This window comes from Lagenorhynchus albirostris, chromosome X (assembly GCF_949774975.1).
Source record: "Lagenorhynchus albirostris chromosome X, mLagAlb1.1, whole genome shotgun sequence".
NCBI lineage: Eukaryota > Metazoa > Chordata > Mammalia > Artiodactyla > Delphinidae > Lagenorhynchus > Lagenorhynchus albirostris.
Window position 1 is genome coordinate 42,910,074 of NC_083116.1, and position 22,059 is coordinate 42,932,132.

Consider the following 22,059-nt stretch of genomic DNA (forward strand, 5'->3'; position numbering starts at 1 on the left):
GAAGGCCAGGAGGTGTGGAGAAACCCGGTAGAGAGGAGAATTTTAGGAGGTATTCCTGGATGCCTGACCTGCTCTGGTCGCAGTCACCCCATCCCAATTCGGGTGTCCAGTCAATGGCTGCAGCCCACCCTCACCCCCCATCCCCACACAACTTGAGAAATACAGGCCGTTTTCCCGTCGCTAGTTTTTCTCAAGCCTCTCCTCTACAGATGCACCCCGGGGCCTGAAATCGCCAGATCTACCGCGCACACAGGACACTCTGGCATCAAAGGGGCGCCTGTGCGAAGGGACAGCACCCGGCACGTGGGGTCCGACGGACCCCTTTCCAGAATAAAGGCCCGGGCGGGCGGCCCCCCGCGCCCGCCCGCTCGGCACCCGGCTCCGACCGCCACCCCCGGGAGCCTCCCCGACGCCCCAACCCCGGCTCCCCTCCGCCATTTCGCCCGCAGCAGCCTCCCCCACAGCCCTCTCCTGGCACAGGCACCGTCGACGGCGGGGCTCGGGCGCCCAGAAAGCCCGCCGGGGAGCGGCCGCGCCGTTCGCCTCCCCAGAATCCGGGGGAAGCCCTGTGGCCAAGACCTCGCGCCCCGGGCCCGGTCCCCGCCGGTCGCCGCCTCCTCAGGGCCAGGGGTCCCCCGGCGATGAGCACCTCTTTTAGGGACCCGCTCCAACCCGGCTGCCTCCCACTCATCAGGCTGCTAGGGTCCGGGGGGCAGGGTGTGAGCCGCTCGTCGCCCCCGAGACACCCCCACTTGCCTTCGCAGACGCAGGGTCCCGATGGTCGGCCTCCCCCTCCTGTCGCAGCTCCTCACTTGGATTCCCACTGCTCGCCGTGCGGGCAGAATGGCAAAGAGGTGTCCTGCCCCCCGCGCGGCTGCTCCAAACCCGGCAGGGGCTACGAAGGCTGCGGCACCAACCGCTCGCGGCGAGGGTGTCGGGAAGGGGGCGGAGGGATACTGCACGAATGGGCTCGACTCCCCCTCCCAGGCCCACAGTAGTTCCAACCCAGAAAGGAGCGGGGCCGGGAGGAGTCCCGGCCTCAGGGGCGGGGCCACGCCGGCCCTCCGCCGCCACCTGTCGGGCGACAACCCTCCCGGCCCCGCACACTTCTGGCACCGCAGCGTGTGGGGCCGGCGGGCGGTGGGGCACTGGGAGCCGGGGTTGGGAGGGTAGGGAGGGGCCGCGCTGGAGGGAGCACCGGATGGATACAGATCGTCCCGGGGTGTGTGTGTGTGTGTGTGTTGTGTGTGTGTCTGTGTGTGTACCGGACTGATTGGAGTCCGCCCCCCTACCCTCCCCCATCGCACCCGCCATCCTCCCTGGGCGACAGTGGCAGAGGAGCTGTGAGGACGGCCCTCCCCGGGTCTGCTTTCCACCTTCTGGCGCCGCGGGCGGGAGGAAGGTAGGAGGCGGCGCCCGTGGAGGCCGAGCCACTGCCCCTCTTCTAAGGGAAGGCAGCCCTAGATAGACCTCTGGCCTGAGGAAACAAACCACCTGTCTGCGCCAGTGTCGTCATCCTGTCTGCCACACTGCCATTTTCTCAGTCGCAGTGGTAGCACGGTAGCACACTTTGCCATTTCGTCGCCCCCGCAGTTGCCCAGGAAAGAGGGCCTTTCCCTCTCAGGACACGCACCGGCTCAGACAGTCCTCCCTGTCTCTCATCCCATAGCCAGGTGTCAGGCACCAGGTAGGGCCGGTCCTGGCTTCTCTCCCCGGGTTCTGTCAGGTCTTCTCCTGCAGTTGCCTCCAAGCGCTCATCATCTTTGGCAGGGTGGGAATGTGGCAGGGATTAGAACCAACTGGGATCTCACACACTTGCCATACACACCAGTCTACTTTCCCCAGCCATTCTTTGGAGGACGACCCACCAGGCACCCACTTCCCTAAGACAGAAACCTGCTGGCCCTTGAATCCTCTGATTCCTGCACTCCTATATCCTTCCTGTAGTCTCCAGCCCCTCCTTTCTGTGCTCCATGGGGCAAACAGCAACCCTGGTTAAGCACACCTGTGGTTGAGCACAAACCTGCTGGCACTGTTGCCCGTTTTAAAACCCACCTAAATGGCACCCTCGCTGTTGTAAGCTGAATAAAGTTCCCCCAAAGATGTTCACGTCCTGTTCTCCTGAACCTGTAAATATGTGATGTTACATGGCAAAGGAGAATTAAGGTTGCAGATGGAATTAAGATTGCTAATCAGCTGAATGTAAAGTAAGATTACACTTCTGTATCTTGGCCAATGCCACGGCAAGGCTACTTTAAATGTGGAAGAGGTAGGCAGAAGAGTCAGTGTCACAGTGAAGTTGCATGAGAAAGACACCACAAGTGGACGGGGTATCACTAGTTTTGAACATGGAAGGAAGCTAGAGGCCAAGGACTGCAGGCAGACCCAGAAGTTGGAAAAGGCAAGGAGACAGATTCTTCCTAGAACCCCTCGGAAGAATGAAGTCCTCCTATCACCTTTATTTCAGACCAGAGAGACCCTTTTCCTATTTCCAACCTTCAGGACTGTAAGATAATATTTTATTGTTTTTGTTTTTTTAAGCCAGCAAGATTGTGGTAATTTGTTACAGCAGCAGTGGGAACCGAATTCACTCACCATCCTGATAAAGTCCATTCCCCTTCACTTTCTTGAATTGGGCTTCAGGCCCTGGGAGGATCAATCTGGGCCCTCATCTCTTACCACTATAACCACCCTCTTAAGCACCTTCTCTCTTTTCTAAAGAAGAGAGAATTTGCAATCATCTTTGAGGTTCGTCTTGGAGAGAGTCCCTATTTACTGAATATCATGGATGCTTACCAGGATGAAAAGGGAACCTTATTCTTACCATGAATTTTCATATCAGCTTTTACTTGTTATTAGATATTTATTATAAGTGTACAATATTTAGGTGATAGAGAAAAAATCTAGAGATGATTCTATACTATATCTAGAGACAACAGATGTCAGTTTTCAGAGGAATGTCTTTCACTGTGCTCTTTCAATGGCCTTAGCTGAACTGTGGATTTTCTTTGTTCCAAAGTATACTCTCTTGGGTGAATGCCAGGGTGGAAGAAGGGAGTCTGAGCTCTTCTGGGATCTGTGCGTGTGCATGAATCTCTTTGCCTCTGTGAACTGTTCCTTCTCCTTCTGAAAGTGTCTGGTGCCTTTTATTCATTCAACAAATATATATGAGTATCTGCTTTTTCCTAGGCACTGGACATGCAGTAGGAAAAAAAAGACACCGGAAAGAAATCTCTGTTCTCTTGAGTTTACATTTACTTGTGTTTTCTATTTAATTTAGATTTCTATCCTACAAGTTTATGGTCATACCAATGCAAGCTTCTCTGGTAATTTCCAGGTGTTGGGATATTGATCCCAAAATATTTACTGGCAGGGGAGTGGATCTACCAAAGCTGGCTGATTTTACTGTGAGACTTTGAAATATCTTTTGGACAATTTTTTCTAAATTCATTTACAGAAGACACTATTGCTGTTAACATTTATTGAACTGGGAAAAGTCGTATTTTAAGCTTTTTATGTGTTAGCTCTTTATGTGTATATATCAGATAGATTAAGTGTCATCTTTAAAATCAGAGAGCAAAGAAAAGATTTAAACAAGACGCTGACCTATGTCTGTCTGTTAACTAATATTATATTTACTTCCTTGTAAAATGGATTCTCGTGTGATTGCAACAGCCACAGTTTCACTCTCCAGTGTCTCCACTAGCACCTGTGTAACCCTGACTAGCCTCTGAAATATAAATTTCTGAAGTGTAAGTGCTGGGCATTATGCTTTTTGATTTAAGTGCCTGACATTAAGCTTTTGATTGCCAAGGCATCCATTTCAAAAGAAAACCATCTTGAATAATCATATTATGGGCTGTAAGACATAGCTACCAGCAAAAGGACCTGAGAAGGAACTAGGCCACTCCCAACTCATTTAGTTCCCTCTTTCAGAAAGACTTGGTTAACCTAGACAACTGATTCCTTGAGAGATCCTGCCTTTTCCTTCCTGAGACTACTATCTGCTCTTGTGCTTTAAATTAGCCAATAAAGACAACCTGACAAACCCTAGGCTCCCTACAGTGGGACCCTAATAAAAGCAGAGCCCCAGCTTCGTGTTCTCTCTGTCTCCCTGTCTCTCTCTCCCCCCAAATAATTCCCCCACCAGTAAGCCTGGGATACAGAAGCAGCTGTGCTGCTGCACTATACCCACCCCACCTCCCACATACATGCACATGAACTTTCACACTAGCATATCCCTTGCCTGTGCAGCTTGAGTGATCTACTCTTGTCTCTCTCAGTCATCGTGGTCATGGACATAGTTTTGCCCATTTAGCTTAATTTACCTTTCTTCTGTCCTTCATGTTCCTCAGGCAAACTTTCCCTCTGGGATCTCCCTTTTGTTCAAGGTTGATCCAAACCCTATGTATTCTTAGAATATATCCATTCTCATATTCCCGAGTTTCAGGAGCTTTACACAGGAACTCAAGTCCCTTGCAGGTGGGACCAACAAGGCTGGGTCTTGTAAACTATGAAACTGGATCAATAGATGTCTAGTTTCAGTAGAGACTGAAGAACCTCTAGGAAAGATCTAAACTGTGTCTATTACTTGAGACAAAGCACATCTAAAGAACTTGTGGGGAGGCCTGACCCCAGAATATTTTCAGGTTATATTTGGAGTGGGTTCTTCTTTAAGAGAATTTATGCTGAAGGAAACAGAGCCAGGCACAGTGACCTCAGCCCAGGAACAATGCCTTTTCATTAGTGGAATATAGCTATTCTAATGGCAGCACTGGGATTAGGACTCCTATTTTTGCCTCTTCAAACATATGCCTTCAACTGTATGTCTGTTACAACAAAGGCAGGTTCATAAGTTATCATGAAAAGCACAGTTTGCAAAGAAATTATAATATTCTGTTGTGCAGATCCCACTTATAAAGTATAACCTAAAGAGAGGAAAACATCCTCCTCTCCAACATGGCTTTAAAGTTTAGAGTAGTACTCAACTCTAACATGATGAGGACTCTGGGTATGGGTAGTGGTTGGACGAATTAGAGGGAGCAATTGGAGGGACTTAAGTGCCTCACAGTAAAGCTTACTGTGGCAACCACACATGGAAAAATCGTGTGAAAACCATCAAAATTTAGGACATGGGAAATACCCCTTGAGGATTTCTAGAACTAAAGGGGCTGGTGAGGTGAGTTCATGGTTATTAACTTTGCAGGGAGAAGAAATCCTGAATTTCCACAATGCCAGCGAATATTGGTAGTTAATTGAACGTTAAAGTAACTTTTCAAAACAGAAAAAATATGTGATGGGGCATCACTGTGGTCTGCGTCTAGCCAGCAAAATGGGAAAAAAAGAGTAGAGGTAGTCCACCTGCTTCTTAAATTCCATGGTAAAGAAATGCCTACATCATTTACACTTACATTTAATTGATTGGAATTCAATCACCATTTGTTGAAAATCCCGTCCATTCACAAACTGTGCTGGGACAACTAGATATCCACATGCAAAACAATAAAATTGTCTCAGCAAACTAGGAATAGAGTAGAACTTCCTTGACTTGATAAAGAACATATACAGAAACACCACAGCTAACACCATACATAATGGTTAGGAACTAGCTTTACCATTAAGATCAAGAAAAGTCAAGGATGCCCCCTCTCACCACTCCTTTTCAAAACTGTACTGGAATTCCTAGCTAATGCATTAAGACCAGAAAAGGATATAAAAGGAATACAGATTGGGAAGAAGAAATAAAACTGCCTTTGTTTGCAGATGATGTGTTTGTCTATGTAGAAAATCAGAAAGAATATCCAAAAAGATTGGAACTAATAAGCAACTCCAGTAAGGTTAGAGGATAAGGTTAATATAAAAAAAGGCAATTGCTTTCCTATATAACAGCAATGAACAAGTGAAGTTTGAAATTAATAACACAGTACCTTATATATTAGCACCCTCAAAAATGAAGTACAAAAAAAAATGAAGTACATAGAGGAGATCGGGGAAGATGGCGGAAGAGTAAAACGCAGAGATCACCTTCCTCCCCACAGATACACCAGAAATACATCTACACGTGGAACAACTCCTACAGAATACCTACTGAACGCTGGCAGAAGACCTCAGAACTCCCAAAAGGCAAGAAACTCCCCACGTGCCTGGGTAGGGCAAAAGAATAAAGAATAAACAGAGACAAAAGATTAGGGACGGGACCTGCACCAGTGGGAGGGAGCTGTGAAGGAGGAAAGGTTTCCACACACTAGGAAGCCCCTTCGCAGGTGGAGACTGCGGGTGGCGGAGGGGGGAAGCTTTGGAGGTGCGGAGGCAAAGCGGAGAGATTCCCGTACAGTGGATCGGTGCCGAGCGGCACTCACCAGCCCAAGAGGCTTGTGTGCTCACCCGCCGGGGTGGGCGGGGCTGGGAGCTGAGGCTCGGGCTTCGGTCGGAGCGCAGGGAGAGGACTGGGGCTGGCGGCGTGCACACAGCGTGCAGGGGGTTAGTGCAGCACGGCTAGCCGGGAGGGAGTCCGAGAAAAAGTTTGGACCTGCCGAAGAGGCAAGAGACTTTTTATTCACTCTTTGTTTCCTAGTGCACGAGGAAAGGGGATTAAGAGCGCGGCTTAAAGGAGCTCCAGAGACGGGTGCGAGCCGCGGCTAACAGCGCGGCCCCCAGAGACGGGCATGAGACGCTAAGGCTGCTGCTGCCCCCACCAATAAGCCTGTGGGCGAACACAGGTCACTATCCACACCTCCCTTCCGGGGAGCCTGTGTAGCCCGCCACGGCCAGGGTCCCGGGATCCAGGGACAATTTCCCCGGGGAGAACGCACGGCGCGCCTCAGCCTGGTGCAACGTCCCGCTGGCCTCTGCCGCCGCAGGCTCGCCCCACACTCCGTGCCCCTCCCTCCCCCAGACCTGAGTGAGCCAAAGCCCCCGAATCAGTGGCTCCTTTAACCCCGTCCTGTCTGAGCGAAGAACAGACACCCTCCGGCGACCTACACGCAGAGGCGGGGCCACATCCAAAGCTGAACCCCAGGAGCTGTGCAAACAAAGAAGAGAAAGGGAAATCTCTCCCAGCAGCCTCAGAAGCAGCGGATTAAAGCTACACAATCAACTTGATGTACCCTGCATCTGTGGAATACCTGAATAGACAAGGAATCATCCCAAATTGAGGAGGTGGACTTCGAGAGCAAGATTTATTATTTTTTCCCCTTTTCCTCTTTTTGTGGGTGTGTATGTGTATGCTTCTGTGTGAGATTTTGTCTGTATAGCTTTGCTTTCACCATTTGTCCTAGGGTTTTATCCGTCCGTTTTTTTCTTAATATTTATTATTTTAATAACTATTTTATTTTATCTTACTTTATTTTATCCACTTTCTTTCTTTTCTTTCTTCCTCCCTCCCTCCATCCCTTTCTTTCTTCTTTCTTTCTTTCTTTCTACATTTTCTCCCTTTTATTCTGAGCCCTGTGGATGAAAGGCTCTTGGTGCTGCAGCCCAGAGTCACTGCTGTGCCTCTGAGGTGGGAGAGCCAACTTCAGGACCCTGGTCCACAAGAGACCTCCCAGCTCCACATAATATCAAACGGTGAAAATCTCCCAGAGATCTGCATCTCAACACCAGCACCCAGCTTCACTCAACGACCAGCAAGCTACAGTGCTGGACACCCTATGCCAAACAACCAGCAAGACAGGAACACAACCCCACCGATTAGCAGAGGGGCTACCTAAAATCATAAGTCCACAGACACCCCAAAACACACCACCAGACGTGGACCTGCCCACCAGAAAGACAAGACCCAGCCTCATCCACCACAACACAGGCACTAGTCCCCTCCACCAGGAAGCCTACACAACCCAATGAACCAACCTTAGCCACTGGAGACAGACATCAAAAACAACAGGAACTACGAACATGCAGCCTGCAAAAAGAAGACCCCAAACACAGTAAGATAAGCAAAATGAGAAGACAGAAAAACACACAGCAGATGAAGGAGCAAGATAAAAACCCACCAGACCTAACAAATGAAGAGGAAATAGGCAGTCTACCTGAAAAAGAATTCAGAATAATGATAGGAAAGATGATCCAAAATCTTGGAAATAAAATAGAGAAAATGCAAGAAACATTTAACAAGGACCTAGAAGAACTAAAGATGAAACAAGCAACGACGAACAACACAATAAATGAAATTAAAAATACTCTAGATGGGATCAATAGCAGAATACCTGTGGCAGAAGAACGGATAAGTGACCTGGAAGATAAAATAGTGGAAATAACTACTGCAGAGCAGAATAAAGAAAAGAGTGAAAAGAACTGAGGAAAGTCTCAGAGACTTCAGGGACAATATTAAACACCCCAACATTCGAATTATAGGGGTTCCAGAACAAGAAGAGAAAAAGAAAGGGACTGAGAAAATATTTGAAGAGATTATGGTGCAAAACTTCCCTAATATGGGAAAGGAAATAGTTAATCAAGTCCAGGAAGCACAGAGAGTCCCATACAGGATAAATCCAAAGAGAAACACTCCAAGACACATATTAATCAAACTGTCAAAAATTAAATACAAAGAAAACATATTAAAAGCAGCAAGGGAAAAACAACAAATAACACACAAGGGAATCCCCATAAGGTTAACAGCTGATCTTTCAGCAGAAACTCTGCAAGCCAGAAGGGAGTGGCAGGACATATTTAAAGTGATGAAGGAGAAAAACCTACAACCAAGATTACTCTACCCAACAAGGATTTCATACAGATTTGAAAGAGAAAAGCTTTACAGACAAGCAAAAGCTGAGAGAGTTCAACACCACAAAACCAGCTTTACAACAAATGCGAAAGGAACTTCTCTAGGCAAGAGACACAAGAGAAGGAAAAGACCTAAAATAACAAATTCAAAACAATTAAGAAAATGGGAATAGGAACATATATATCGATAATTACCTTATATGTAAATGGATTAAATGCTCCAACCAAAAGACACACATTGGCTGAATGGATGCAAAAACAAGACTCATATATATGCTGTCTACAAGAGACCCATTTCAGACCTAGAGACACATACAGACTGAAAGTGAGGGGATGGAAAAAGATATTACATGCAAATGGAAACCAAAAGAAAGCTGGATTAGCAATTCTCATATCAGACAAACAGACTTTAAAATAAAGACTATTACAAGAGAAAAAGAAGGACACTACATAATGATCAAGGAATCGATCCAAGAAGCAGATATAAGAATTGTAAATATTTATGCACCCAACATACAAGAGCCACAATATATAAGGCAAATACTAACAGCCATAAAAGGGGAAATCGACAGTAACACAATAATAGGGGATTTTAACACCCCACTTTAACCAATGGACAGATCATCCAAAATGAAAATAAATAAGGAAACTCAAGCTTTAAATGATACATTAAACAAGATGGACTTAATTGATATTTATAGGACATTCCATCCAAAAACAACAGAATACACATTTTTCTCAAGTGCTCATGGGAACATTCTCCAGGATAGATCATATTTTGGGTCACAAATCAAGCCTTGGTAAATTTAAGAAAATTGAAATTGTATCAAGTATCTTTTCCGACCACAACACTATGAGACTAGATATCAATGACAGGTAAAGATCTGGAAAAAATACAAACACATGGGGGCTAAATAATACACTACTTAATAACGAAGTGATCACTGAAGAAGTCAAACAGGAAATCAAAAAATACCTAGAAACAAATGACAAAGGAGACATGATGACCCAAAACCTATGGGACGCAGAAAAAGCAGTTTTAACGGGGAAGTTTATAACAATACAATCCTACCTTAAGAAACAGGAAACATCTCGAATAAACAACCTAACCTTACACCTAAAGCCATTAGAGAAAGAAGAACAAAAAACACCCAAAGTTAGCAGAAGGAAAGAAATCATAAAAATCACATCAGAAATAAAGGAAAAAGAAATGAAGGAAACGATAGCAAAAATCAATAAAACTAAAAGCTGGTTCTTTGAGAAGATAAACAAAATTGATAAACCATTAACCAGACTCATCAAGAAAGAAAGGGAGAAGACTCAAATCAATAGAAACAGAAACAAAAAAGGAGAAGTAACAACTGACACTGCAGAAATACAAAAGATCATGAGAGATTACTACAAGCAACTCTATGCCAATAAAATGGACAACCTGGAAGAAATGGACAAATTCTTAGAAATGCACAACCTGCCAAGACTGAATCAGGAAGAAATAGAAAATATGAACAGACCAATCACAAGCACTGAAATTGAAATGGTGATTAAAAATCTTCCAACAAACAAAAGCACAGGACCAGATGGCTTCACAGGCAAATTCTATCAAACATTTAGAGAAGAGCTAACACCTACCCTTCTCAAATTCTTCCAAAATATAGCAGAGGGAGGAACACCCCCTCACTCATTCTATGCGGCCACCATCACCCTGATACCAAAAGCAGACAAGGATGTCACAAAGAAAGAAAACTACAGGCCAATATCACTGATGAACATAGATGCAAAAATCCTCAACAAAATACTAGCAAAAGAATCCCACAGCACATTAAAAGGATCATACACCATGATCAAGTGGGGTTTATTCCAGGAATGCAAGGATTCTTCACTATACGCAAATCAATCAACGTGATACACCATATTAATAAATTGAAGGAGAAAAACCATATGACCATCTCAATAGATGCAGAGAAAGCTTTTGACAAAATTCAACACCCATTTATGATAAAAACCCTGCAGAAAGTAGGCATAGAGGGAACTTTCCTCAACATAATAAAGGCCATATATGACAAACCCACAGCCAACATCATCCTCAATGGTGAAAACCTGAAAGCATTTCCACTAAGATCAGGAACAAGACAAGGTTGCCCACTCTCACCACTATTATTCAACATAGTTTTGCAAGTTTTAGCCACAGCAATCAGAGAAGAAAAGGAAATAAAAGGAATCCAAATCGGAAAAGAAGAAGTAAAGCTGTCACTGTTTGCAGATGACATGATACTATACATAGAGAATCCTAAAGATGCTACCAGAAAACTACTAGAGCTATTCAATGAATTTGGTAAAGTAGCAGGATACAAAATTAATGCACAGAAATCTCTGGCATTCCTATACACTAATGATGAAAAACCTGAAAGTGAAATCAAGAAAACACTCCTATTTACCACTGCAACAAAAGGAATAAAATATCTAGGAATAAACCTACCTAGGGAGACAAAAGACCTGTATGCAGAAAATTATAAGACACTGATGAAAGAAATTAAGGATGACTCAAATAGATGGAGAGATATACCATGTTCTTGGATTGGAAGAATCAACACTGTGAAAAGGACTGTAATATCCAAAGCAATCAACAGATTCAATGCAACCTCTATCAAATTAACACTGGAATTTTTCACAGAAGTAGAACAAAAAATTTCACAATTTGTATGGAAACACAAAAGACCCCGAATAGCCAGAGCAATCTTGAGAACGAAAAACGGAGCTGGAGGAATCAGACTCCCTGACTTCAGAGTATACTACAAAGCTACAGTAATCAAGACAGTATGGTACTGGCACAAAAACAGAAATATAAATCAATGGAACGGGATAGAAGCCCCAGAGATAAACCCATGCACATATGGTCACATTATCTTTGATAAAGGAGGCAAGAATGTACAGTGGAGAAAGGACAGCATCTTCAATAAGTGGTGCTGGGAAAAGTGGACAGGTACATGTAAAAGTATGTGGTTAGATCACTCCCTAATACCATACACAAAAATAAGCTCAAAATGGATCAAAGACCTAAAGGTAAGGCCAGAAACTATCAAACTCTTAGAGGAAAACATAGGCAGAACACGCTATGACATAAATCACAGCAAGACCCTTTTTGACCCACCTCCTAGAGAAATGGAAATAAAAACAAAAATAAACAAATGGGACCTAATGAAACTTAAAAGCTTTTACACAGCAAAGGAAACCATAAACAAGACGAAAAGACAACCCTCAGAATGGGAGAAAATATCTGCAAATGAAGCAACTGACAAAGGATTAATCTCCAAAATTTACAAGCAGCTCATGCAGCTCAGTAACAAAAAAACAAACAACCCAATCCAAAAATGGGCAGAAGATCTAAATAGACGTTTCTCTAAAGAAGATATACAGACTGCCAACAAACAGATGAAAGAATGCTCAACATCATTAATCATTAGAGAAATGCAAATCAAAACTACAATGAGATATCATCTCACACCAGTCAGAATGGCCATCATCAAAAAATCTAGAAACAATAAATGCTGGAGAGGGTGTGAAGAAAAGAGAACACTGTTGCACTGCTGGTGGGAATGTGAATTGGTACAGCCACTATGGAGAACAGTATGGAGGTTCCTTAAAAATCGACAAATAGAACTACCATATGACCCAGCAATCCCACTACTGGGCATATACCCTGAGGAAACCATAATTCAAAGAGTCATGTACCAAAATGTTCATTGCAGCTCTATTTACAATAGCCAGAAGATGGAAACAACCTAAGTGCCCATCATCGGATGAATGGATAAAGAAGATGTGGCACATATATACAATGGAATATTACTCAGCCATAAAAAGAAACAAAATTGAGCTATTTGTAATGAGGTGGGTGGACCTAGAGTCTGTCATACAGAGTGAAGTAAGCCAGAAAGAGAAAGACAAATACCATATGCTAACACATATATATGGAATTTAAGGGAAAAAAATGTCATGAAGAACCTAGGGGTAAGACAGGAATAAAGACAAAGACCTACCAGAGAATGGACTTGAGGATATGGGGAGGGGGAAGGGGAACTCTGATGATGTGGCGGGGGTGGCATGGACATGTATCCGCTGCGAAGCGTGGAGCAGATGACTGGTGGGGGGCGGCTGCATAGCGCAGGGGGATCGGCTTGGTGCTTTGTGACCGCCTAGAGTGGTGGGATGGGGAGGGTCGGGGGGATGCGGGAGGGAGGAGATGTGGGGGCATGTGTGTGTGTATGGCTGATTCACTTTGTTGTGGGGTGGAGGCTGACGCAGCGTTGTGGAGCAATTGTACTCCAATATAGATGTTAAAAAAAAAGAAAATTTTAGGTCAGTAAATTTTTTACTGATCCCCCCCCCAAAAAATGAAGTACATAGGTATAAATCTAACAAATATGTACAAGATCTATATGAGGAAAATTAGAAAACTCTGATTAATTAAATCATACAAGAACTAAATAAATGGAGAGATAGTCCATGTTCATGGATAGGAAGACTCAATATTGTCAAGACTAGTTCTTCCTAACCAGCTCTTCCTAAACCAAAGCATAGCAAGTTATTTTGTGGATATTGACAGATACCAAAGTTTATATGAAGAGGCAAAAGACCCAGAATAGACAACTCAGTATTGAAGGAGAACAACAGAATCAGAGGACTGATATCACTTGACTTCAAGACTTACTATAAAGTTACAGTAATCAAGATGATGTGATATTGGTGAAAGAATGGACAAACAGATCAATGGAACATCATCAGAAGAGAGAGTCCAGAAATATACCAAAAAAACACAATCAACTTATCTTTGACAAAGGGTCAAAGACAACAAAATGGAGCAAAGACAGTCTTTTCAACAAATGGTGCTGGAGTAAATGAACATCCACATGCAAAAAACTGAATCTAGACACAGACCTTACATCCTTCACGAAAATCAACAGAAAATGGATGATAGACCTAAATATGAAATGTGAAACTATAAAACTCCTAGAAGATAACATAGGACAAAACCTTGATGATGTTCAGTATGATGATGTCTTTTTAAAACAGCTTTATTGAGATATAATTGATATATTAAAAACAATATATTTAATGTATACAATTTGGTTAGTTTGGACATAGGTATACACTTATGAAACCATCATCACCATCAAGATAATAGACATATCTATCACCTCTAATTTTCTTTGTGCCCATTTGTTGTTGTTGTAAGAACACATGAGATCTACCTTCTTAACAAAATTTTAAGTGCACAACACAGTATTGTGAACGATGCACTATGTTGTACAGCAGATCTCTAAAACTTATTCATCTTGCATAACTGAAACTTTATACCCATTCAACAACACCCTATTTCCTCTCCCCCAACCCCTGTTAACCACTATTCTCTCTTCACTATGAGTTTGACTATTTTAAATACCATGTATATGTGGAATCATGTAGTGTTTGTCCTTCTCTGACTGCCTTATTTCACTTAGCATAATGTTTTACAGGTTCATTCATGTTGTCACAAATGGCAGGATTTCCTTTTTTAAGGCTGAATAATATTCACTTCTGTGTATATACCACATTTTCTTTATCCATTCATTTATCAATGAACATTTGGGTTGTTTCCATATCTTGGCTGTTGTGAATAATGCTGCAATGAACAAGGGAGAGCAGAAATCCTCTTGAGATCCTAATTTCCATTATTTTGAATATATACTCAGAAATGGAATTGCTGGATCACATGGCAATTCTATTTTTGTTTTTTTGAGGGGCTTCCATACTGTACCCTATAGTGGCTGCACCATTTTACATTCCTAGAGCAGTGTCTAAGGGTTCCAATTTCTCAAAATCCTTGCTAACATTTGTGATCTATTGTTTTTCTGATAATAGCCATCCTAACAGGTGTGAGGGGATATCTCATTTTGGTTTTGATTTGCATTTCCCTGATAGTTAGTGATGTTGAGCACCTTCTCATATACCTGGTGGCCATTTGTATGTCTTCTTTGGAGAAATGTCTACTCAAGTCCTTTGCCTTTTTTCCTTTTTTTGGCTATGAAGTTGTAGGAGTTCATTACATATTTTAGGTATTAGTCGCTTAGATATATGGTTTGCAAATATGTTCTCCCATTCTGTAGTCTGCCTTTTCATTCTGTCGATTATTTCCTTTGTTGTGCACAACATTTTAGTTTGATATGGTCTCATTTGTCTATTTTTGCTTTTGTTGCCAGTGGCTTTGGTGCTATATCCAAGAAATCACTTCCAAGACCAACATGTTGTTGTTGTTGTCTTTTTACTGAGGTATAGTTGATTTACAATACTACATGTTTCAGGTGTACAACACAGTGTTTCACAATTTTTAAAGATTATACTCCATTTATAGCTATAATAAAATATTGGCTATATTCCCTGTGCTGTACACTATATCCTTGAAGCTTATTTATTTTACACATAGTAGTTGGTACCTCTTAATCTCTTACCCCTATCTTGTCCCTCCCCACATCCCTCTCCCCACTGGCAACCACTAGTTTGTTCTCTATATCTGTGAGTCTGTTTCTTTTTTGTTATATTCACTAGTTTGTTTTATTTTTTAGATTCCACATATACATAATAACATACAGTATTTGCCTTTCTCTGTCTGACTTATTTCACTAAGCATAATACCCTCCAAGTCCAATCATGTTGTTGCAAATGGCAAAATTTCATTCTTTTTTATGGGTGAGTAGTATTCCATTGTATATATATATATATATATATATATATATATATATATATATACCACATCTTTTTTAAAATTTTATTTTATTGAAGTATAGTTGATTTACAGTGTTGTGTTAATTTCTGCTGTACAGCAAAGTTATTCAGTTATACATACATTCTTTTTCATATTCTTTTCCATGATGGTTTATCACAGGATATGGTTTATCCATGATGGTTTATCACAGGATGGTTTATCACAGGACCAGAGAATTGAGGTCACAGGACAAGCCAATGCCCCCCAAACTAAAAAGAGAAGTGGATACTGAGAACCATAGGTTACTGAGGGCAGAAACTCACTGCTCTCAGTGGGCTCTCATGAAGTTTAAATGTTTCTATTAATACTGGAGTCAGTACTGGAACACTTATACAGTAATTGATGAATTGCTGGAGGCTCTGTGTGGTCTAGTTTTAGAATTAAAAAATCCAGTGGGTCCCCTGAGAGGGGTCTCCATACTTTCATGAGTTTTACCATCAAGAGCCCTGCCAGGTTCTCAAGGTGAAGAGTGGAGAAATATATCCTTGTTCCTCTAGTAGTTGGAGGGAAAAAGTAACCATCTGAAATATACCCAGAGCATTCTGTTCTCCTTAATAAATGCCTGCTTCCCCCAAGGGAAATTATTTTACCAGAGCCTAACTGAATTGAGTTTTACCAGAGCCTAACTGACCTAGGGGAATGAAACACCGAATTCCAGCCCCTGTTAGCATTCAATGTGAGGGAAGGGAAATACTTATCTCCAGTCCCCTCTAGCCTTCCTGTACCACCTAATGGGGAGCACAGAGCTGAGAAGCACGTATAAAGGTAGCAGCACAGGGGTACAGGTTCACTATAGGACTAAGACCTAATCATAAGACTATAGAAAAATTCCCCTTGTCCTCACACTTTATTACCACAGCAATTAGGCTCCTGTATACTAACAAGGTATTACGGCTGAAACAACTATAAGTCTCAGACCCTATAGAGAAAGGATTCTCTAAGGAAGCCAAAGACAACAGAGCGGGAAAAAGCAAGGACACTAGAGTAAATTTTAGTCTCTGACACCTACAACTACAGAAAACATTAAACACAGTCTAACAACTCCTAGACAGATAAACATAAAACCTTACACTAAAGGCCTATTTCAGTTCTGTTGCCCAATATATTCTGTCCGGCTTTCAACAAAAATTTACAAGGCATGCTAAAAGGAAAAAACAGTCTGAAGAGAGAAAGCAAGCATCAGAATCAGACTTAGATATGGCACGAATTTTGGAACAATCAGACCAGTATGCTAAAGGCTCTAACAGAAAAAGTGGACAACATGCAAAAGCAGACGGGTAATGTAAGCAGAGAGATGAAAACCCTAAGAGAGAATCAAAATGAAATGCTAGACATTAAAAACACTCTAACAGAAATGAAGAATGCATGTGAAGAATACCTTCATCAGTAGATGAGACATGGCCAAGGAAAGAATCAGTGAGCTTGGAGATATGCCAATAGAAATTACGCAAACTAAAAAACAAATAGAAACAAGAATGAAAAACAAAGAACAGAATATTTAAGAACTGTGGGACATTACAAAAGTTGTGCTTTCTGTGTGTAATTGTAAGCTTTTAGCAGTTTCTCTTCTATCTCTGGGCCTCAATGGGGGGCAGAAACTGCTTTGAATTCCTGAAGAGGCCTGTATGGCAAAATAAATATATCAAAATAACTTTTACCATTAAAAAAAAAGTTGTAACATATAAATAATGGGATAACAAAAGGAGATGAAAGAGAGAAATAAACAGAATGCCTATTTGAAATAATAATGGCTGAAAATTTTGTAAAATTAATGATAGATGCAAATTACAGAAAGGAGCTCAGAGAACACCCTACAGAATAAATATCAAAAAAATCTACACTTAGGCATATCATATTCAAGCTTTAGAAAATCAGACAAAAGAAAATCTTCAAAGAAGCCAAAGGAAAAAATGCCTTACTTATAGGAGAATAAGGAAAAAATTACATTGGACTTCTCTTCAGAAACTATACAAGCAAAAAAAGAGTGGAGTAAAATTAAATTTAGAGTGTTGAAGAAAAAAACACACTGACCTGGAATGTTGTATCAAGTAAAATACTCCTTCAAAAGTGAAGAAGAGATAAAGATTTTCTCAGGTAAATAAAAATTGAGAGAATTTATTCACAGTAGACTTGCCTTGTAAAAAGTGTTAAATTCTTCATAAAGAAGGAAAATTATATAGGTGTGAAACCAAGATCTATCTATGTGAAGAAAGGAAGACAATTTGAGAATGAATAGATGAACTTAAAAGATATTTAATTTTTCTTATTCCTGATGATCAAATAACAGTTTGTTCAAAATAACAATAGAAACAATATATTCAGTGATTACTGTATATAATTGAAATGAATGGTAACAATATTGTAATGGTTGGGAGAGAGGAACTGGGAGTATATTGTAATAAAGTATGAGAACTACGCAAGCAGTATAGTATTATTTGAAACTGGACTTAGACTAGTCACCAATGTAAATGACAAACTCTAGAGCAACCACTAAGAAAATTTTAAAACACATACATAATTAATATGCTAAGAGAAGAGAGTAAACAGAATAAAAGATGCTCAATTAAAACAAGAGAAGGCAGAAAAAGAGTGGAAGACAAAAGATGAAACAAAAACATGGCAATGAACAGAAAATAGTTACAAATGTGATAAATATTAATGCAATATAATCACTTTTGATACGAATGGTATGAATACACCAATTAAAGGGGAGAGACTGTCAGGATGGATTAAAAAATGATTTCTGACAGGAGACCTTCAAGACGGTAGAAGAGTAAGACAAGGAGATCACCTTCCTCCCCACAAATACATCAGACATACATCTACATGTGTAACAACTCCTACAGAACACCTGAACACTGGCAGAAGACCTCAGACTTCACCGAAGGCAAGAAACACCCCACGTACCCAGGTAGGCCAAGAGAAAAAAGAAAAACAGAGACAAAAGAATAGGGATGGGACCTGCACCACTGGGAGGGAGCTGGGAAGGAGGAAAGGTTTCCACACACTAGGAAGCCCCTTCACTGGCAGAGACGGGGGTGGTGGCGGGGAGGAAGCTTCAGAGCTAGGGAGGACAGCTCAGCAACAGGGGTGCAGAGGGCAAAGCGGAGAGATTCCTGCACAGAGGATCGGTGCTGACCAGCACTCACCAGCCCAAGAGGCTTGTCTGCTCACCTGCCAGGGTGGGTGGGCAATGGGAGCTGAGGATCAGGCTTCAGAGGTCAGATCCCAGGGAGCGGACTGGGGTTGGATGCATAAACACAGCCTGGAGGGGGCTAGTGCACCACAGCTAGCCGGGAGGGAGTCTGGGAAAAAGTCTGGACCTGCCTGAAAGGCAAGAAACCATTGTTTTGGGTTGCATGAGGAGAGGGGATTCAGAGCACCACCTAAATGAGCTCCAGAGACAGGTGCAAGCTGCGGCTACCAGTATAGACACCAGAGAATGGCATGAGATGCTAAGGCTGCTGCTGCAGCCACCAAGAAGCCTGTGTGAAAGCACAGGTCACTATCCACACCTCCCCTCCTGGGAGCCTGTGCAGCCTGCCACTGCCAGGGTCCTGTGATCCAGGGACAGCCTCCCCGGGAGAACAACAGCACACCTCAGGCTGTTGCAATGTCACGCCGGCCTCTGACGCCACAGGCTCACCCTGACCTCCATACCCCTCCCTCCCCCAGGCCTGAGTGAGCCAGAGCCCCCAAATCAGCTGCTACTTTAACCCCGTCCTGTCTGAGTGAAGAAGAGACACCCTCAGGTGACCTACATGCAGAAGCGGGGCCAAATCCAAAGCTGAATCACAGGAGCTGTGTAAACAAAGAAGAGAAAGGGAACTCTCTCCCAGCAGCCTCAGGAGAGGTGTATTAAAGCTCCACAATCAACTTGATGTACCCTGCATCTCTGGAATACCTGAATAGACAACAAATCATCCCAAAATTGAGGCAGTGGAGTTTGGGAGCAACTGTAGACTTGGGGTTTGCTTTCTTCTTCTAATTTGTTTCTGGTTTTATGTTTATCTTAGTTTAGTATTTAGAGTTTATTATCATTGGTAGATTTGTTTACTGATTTGGTTGCTCTCTTCCTTTTTTTTAATATGTAGATAAGTTTATATTTTTCCTTTTTCTGAGTGTGTATGTGTCTGCTTCTTTGTGTGATTTTGTCTGTATATCTTTGCTTTTACCATTTGTCCCAGGGTTCTGTCTGTCCTTTTGTTCTTTTTTTTAAATTACTTTTTACTTTTTCTTTACTTTTAAAAACTTTTCTATTTTTAATTTTAATAACTTTTATTTTATTTTATTTTTCTCTTACTTTCCTTCTTTTTTCTCCCTTTTCTTCGGAGCCATGTGCCTGACAGGGTCTTGGTGCTCTGGCCAGGTGTCAGGTCTGTGCCTCTGAGGTGGGAGAGCCGAGTTCAGGACATTGGTCCACCAGAGACCTCCTGGGCCACGTAATACCAAATGGCGAAAGCTCTCCCAGAGATCTCCAACTCAACGCCAAGACCCAGCTCCACTCAATGACCAGCAAGCTACAGTGCTGGACACCCGATGCAGAACAACTAGCAAAACAGGAACACAACCCCAAACATTAGCAGAGAGGCTGCCTAAAATCATAAGGTCACAGACACCCCAAAACACAACACGGGACATGGTCCTGCCCCCAGAAAGACAAGATCCAGCCTCATCCACCAGAACATAGGCACCAGTCCCCTCCACCAGGAAGCCTATACAATGCACTAAACCAGCCATAGCCACTGGGGACAGACACCAAAAACAACAGGAACTACGAACCTGCACCCTGCAAAAAGGAGACCCCAAACAGAGTAAGTTAAGCAAAATGAGAAGACAGAGAAACACAGCAGATGAAGGAGCAAGGTAAAAACCCACCAGACCTAACAAATGAAGAGGAAATAGGCAGGCTACCTGAAAAAGAATACAGAGCGATGATAGTAAAGAAGATGCAAAATCTTGGAAACAGAATGGAGAAAATACAAGAAACCTTTAACAAGGACCTAGAAGAACTAAAGAGCAAACAAACAGTGATGAACAACACAATAAATAAATTAAAAATTCTCTAGAAGGAATCAATAGCAGAATAACTGAGGCAGAAGAACGGATAAGTGACCTGGAAGATAAAATAGGGGACATAACTACTGGAGAGCAGAAAAAGAAAAAAGAATGAAAACAATTGAGGACAGCCTTAGAGACTTCTGGGACAACATTAAACACAACAACATTTGAATTATAGGGGTCCCAGAAGAAGAAGAGAAAAAGAAAGGGACTGAGGAAATTTTTGAAGAGATTATAGTTGATAAATTCCCTAATATGGGAAAGGAAATACTTAATCAAGTCCAGGAAGTGCAGAGAGTCCCATACAGGATAAATCCAAGGAGAAACACGCCAAGACACATATTAATCAAACTATCAAAAATTAAATACAAAGAACAAATATTAAAAGCAGCAAGGGAAAAACAACAAATAACATACAAGGAAATCCCCATAAGGTTAACAGTTGGTCTTACAGTAGAAACTCTGCAAGCCAGATGGGAGTGGCAGGACATATTTAAAGTGATGAAAGGGAAAAACCTACAACCAGGATTACTCTACCCAGCAAGGATCTCATTCAGATTTGATGGAGAATTTAAAACCTATACAGACAAGCGAAAGCTAAGAGAATTCAGCACCACCAAACTAGCTATACAACAAATGCTAAAGGAACTTCTCTAGGCAGGAAACACAGAGAAGGAAAAGACCTACAATAACAAACCCAAAATAATTAAGAATATGGTAATAAGAACATACATATCGATAATCACCTTAAATGTAAATGGATTAAATGTTCCAACCAAAAGACACAGCTGGCTGAATGGACACAAAAACAAGACCTGTATATATGCTGTCTACAAGAGACCCACTTCAGACCTAGGGACACATACAGACTGAAAGTGGGGGGATGGAAAAAGATATTCCATGCAAATGGAAATTAAAAGAAAGCTGGAGTAGCAATTCTCATATCAGACAAAATAGACTTTAAAATGAAGACTATTACAAGAGACAAAGAAGGACACTACATAATGATCAAGGATCATTCCTAGAAGAAAATATAACAATTGTAAATATTTATGCACCCAACATAGGAGCACCTCAATACATAAGGCAAATGTTAACAGCCATAAAAGGGGAAATCAACAGTAACACAATCATAATAGGGGACTTTAACACCCCACTTTCAGCAACGGACAGATCATCCAAAATGAAAATAAATAAAGAAACACAAGATATAAATGATACATTTAACAAGGTGGACTTAATTGATATTTATAGGACATTCCATCCAAAAACAACAGAATACACTTTCTTCTCAAGGGCTCATGGAACATTCTCCACGATAGATCATATCTTGGGTCACAAATCAGGCCTTGGGAAATTTAAGAAAATTGAAATCGTATCAAGTGTCTTTCACGACCACAACGCTATGAGACTAGATATCAATTACAGGAAAAAGTCTGTAAAAAATATAAACACATGGGGGCTAAAGAATACACTACTTA

At 42.1% G+C, this 22,059-nt stretch overlaps 1 protein-coding gene across 5 annotated transcripts in view; it reads right to left on the reverse strand.

Annotated features, from left to right (window-relative positions):
• The window catches only part of LOC132512982 (G protein-coupled receptor associated sorting protein 3-like), a 145,454-nt gene that overhangs the window by 96,535 nt on the left and 26,860 nt on the right, over positions 1–22,059 (reverse strand). The window contains exon 2 of one of the 5 annotated variants that reach the window (XM_060137127.1): positions 14,164–14,377. The exons of the other annotated variants lie outside the window; for them this stretch is intronic. Within the exon in view, the coding sequence (XP_059993110.1) occupies positions 14,330–14,377 (48 nt within the window). The 3' untranslated portion in view covers positions 14,164–14,329. Of the gene's footprint in view, positions 1–14,163; positions 14,378–22,059 lie in introns of those variants that run through there. 5 annotated transcript variants of the gene reach the window in all.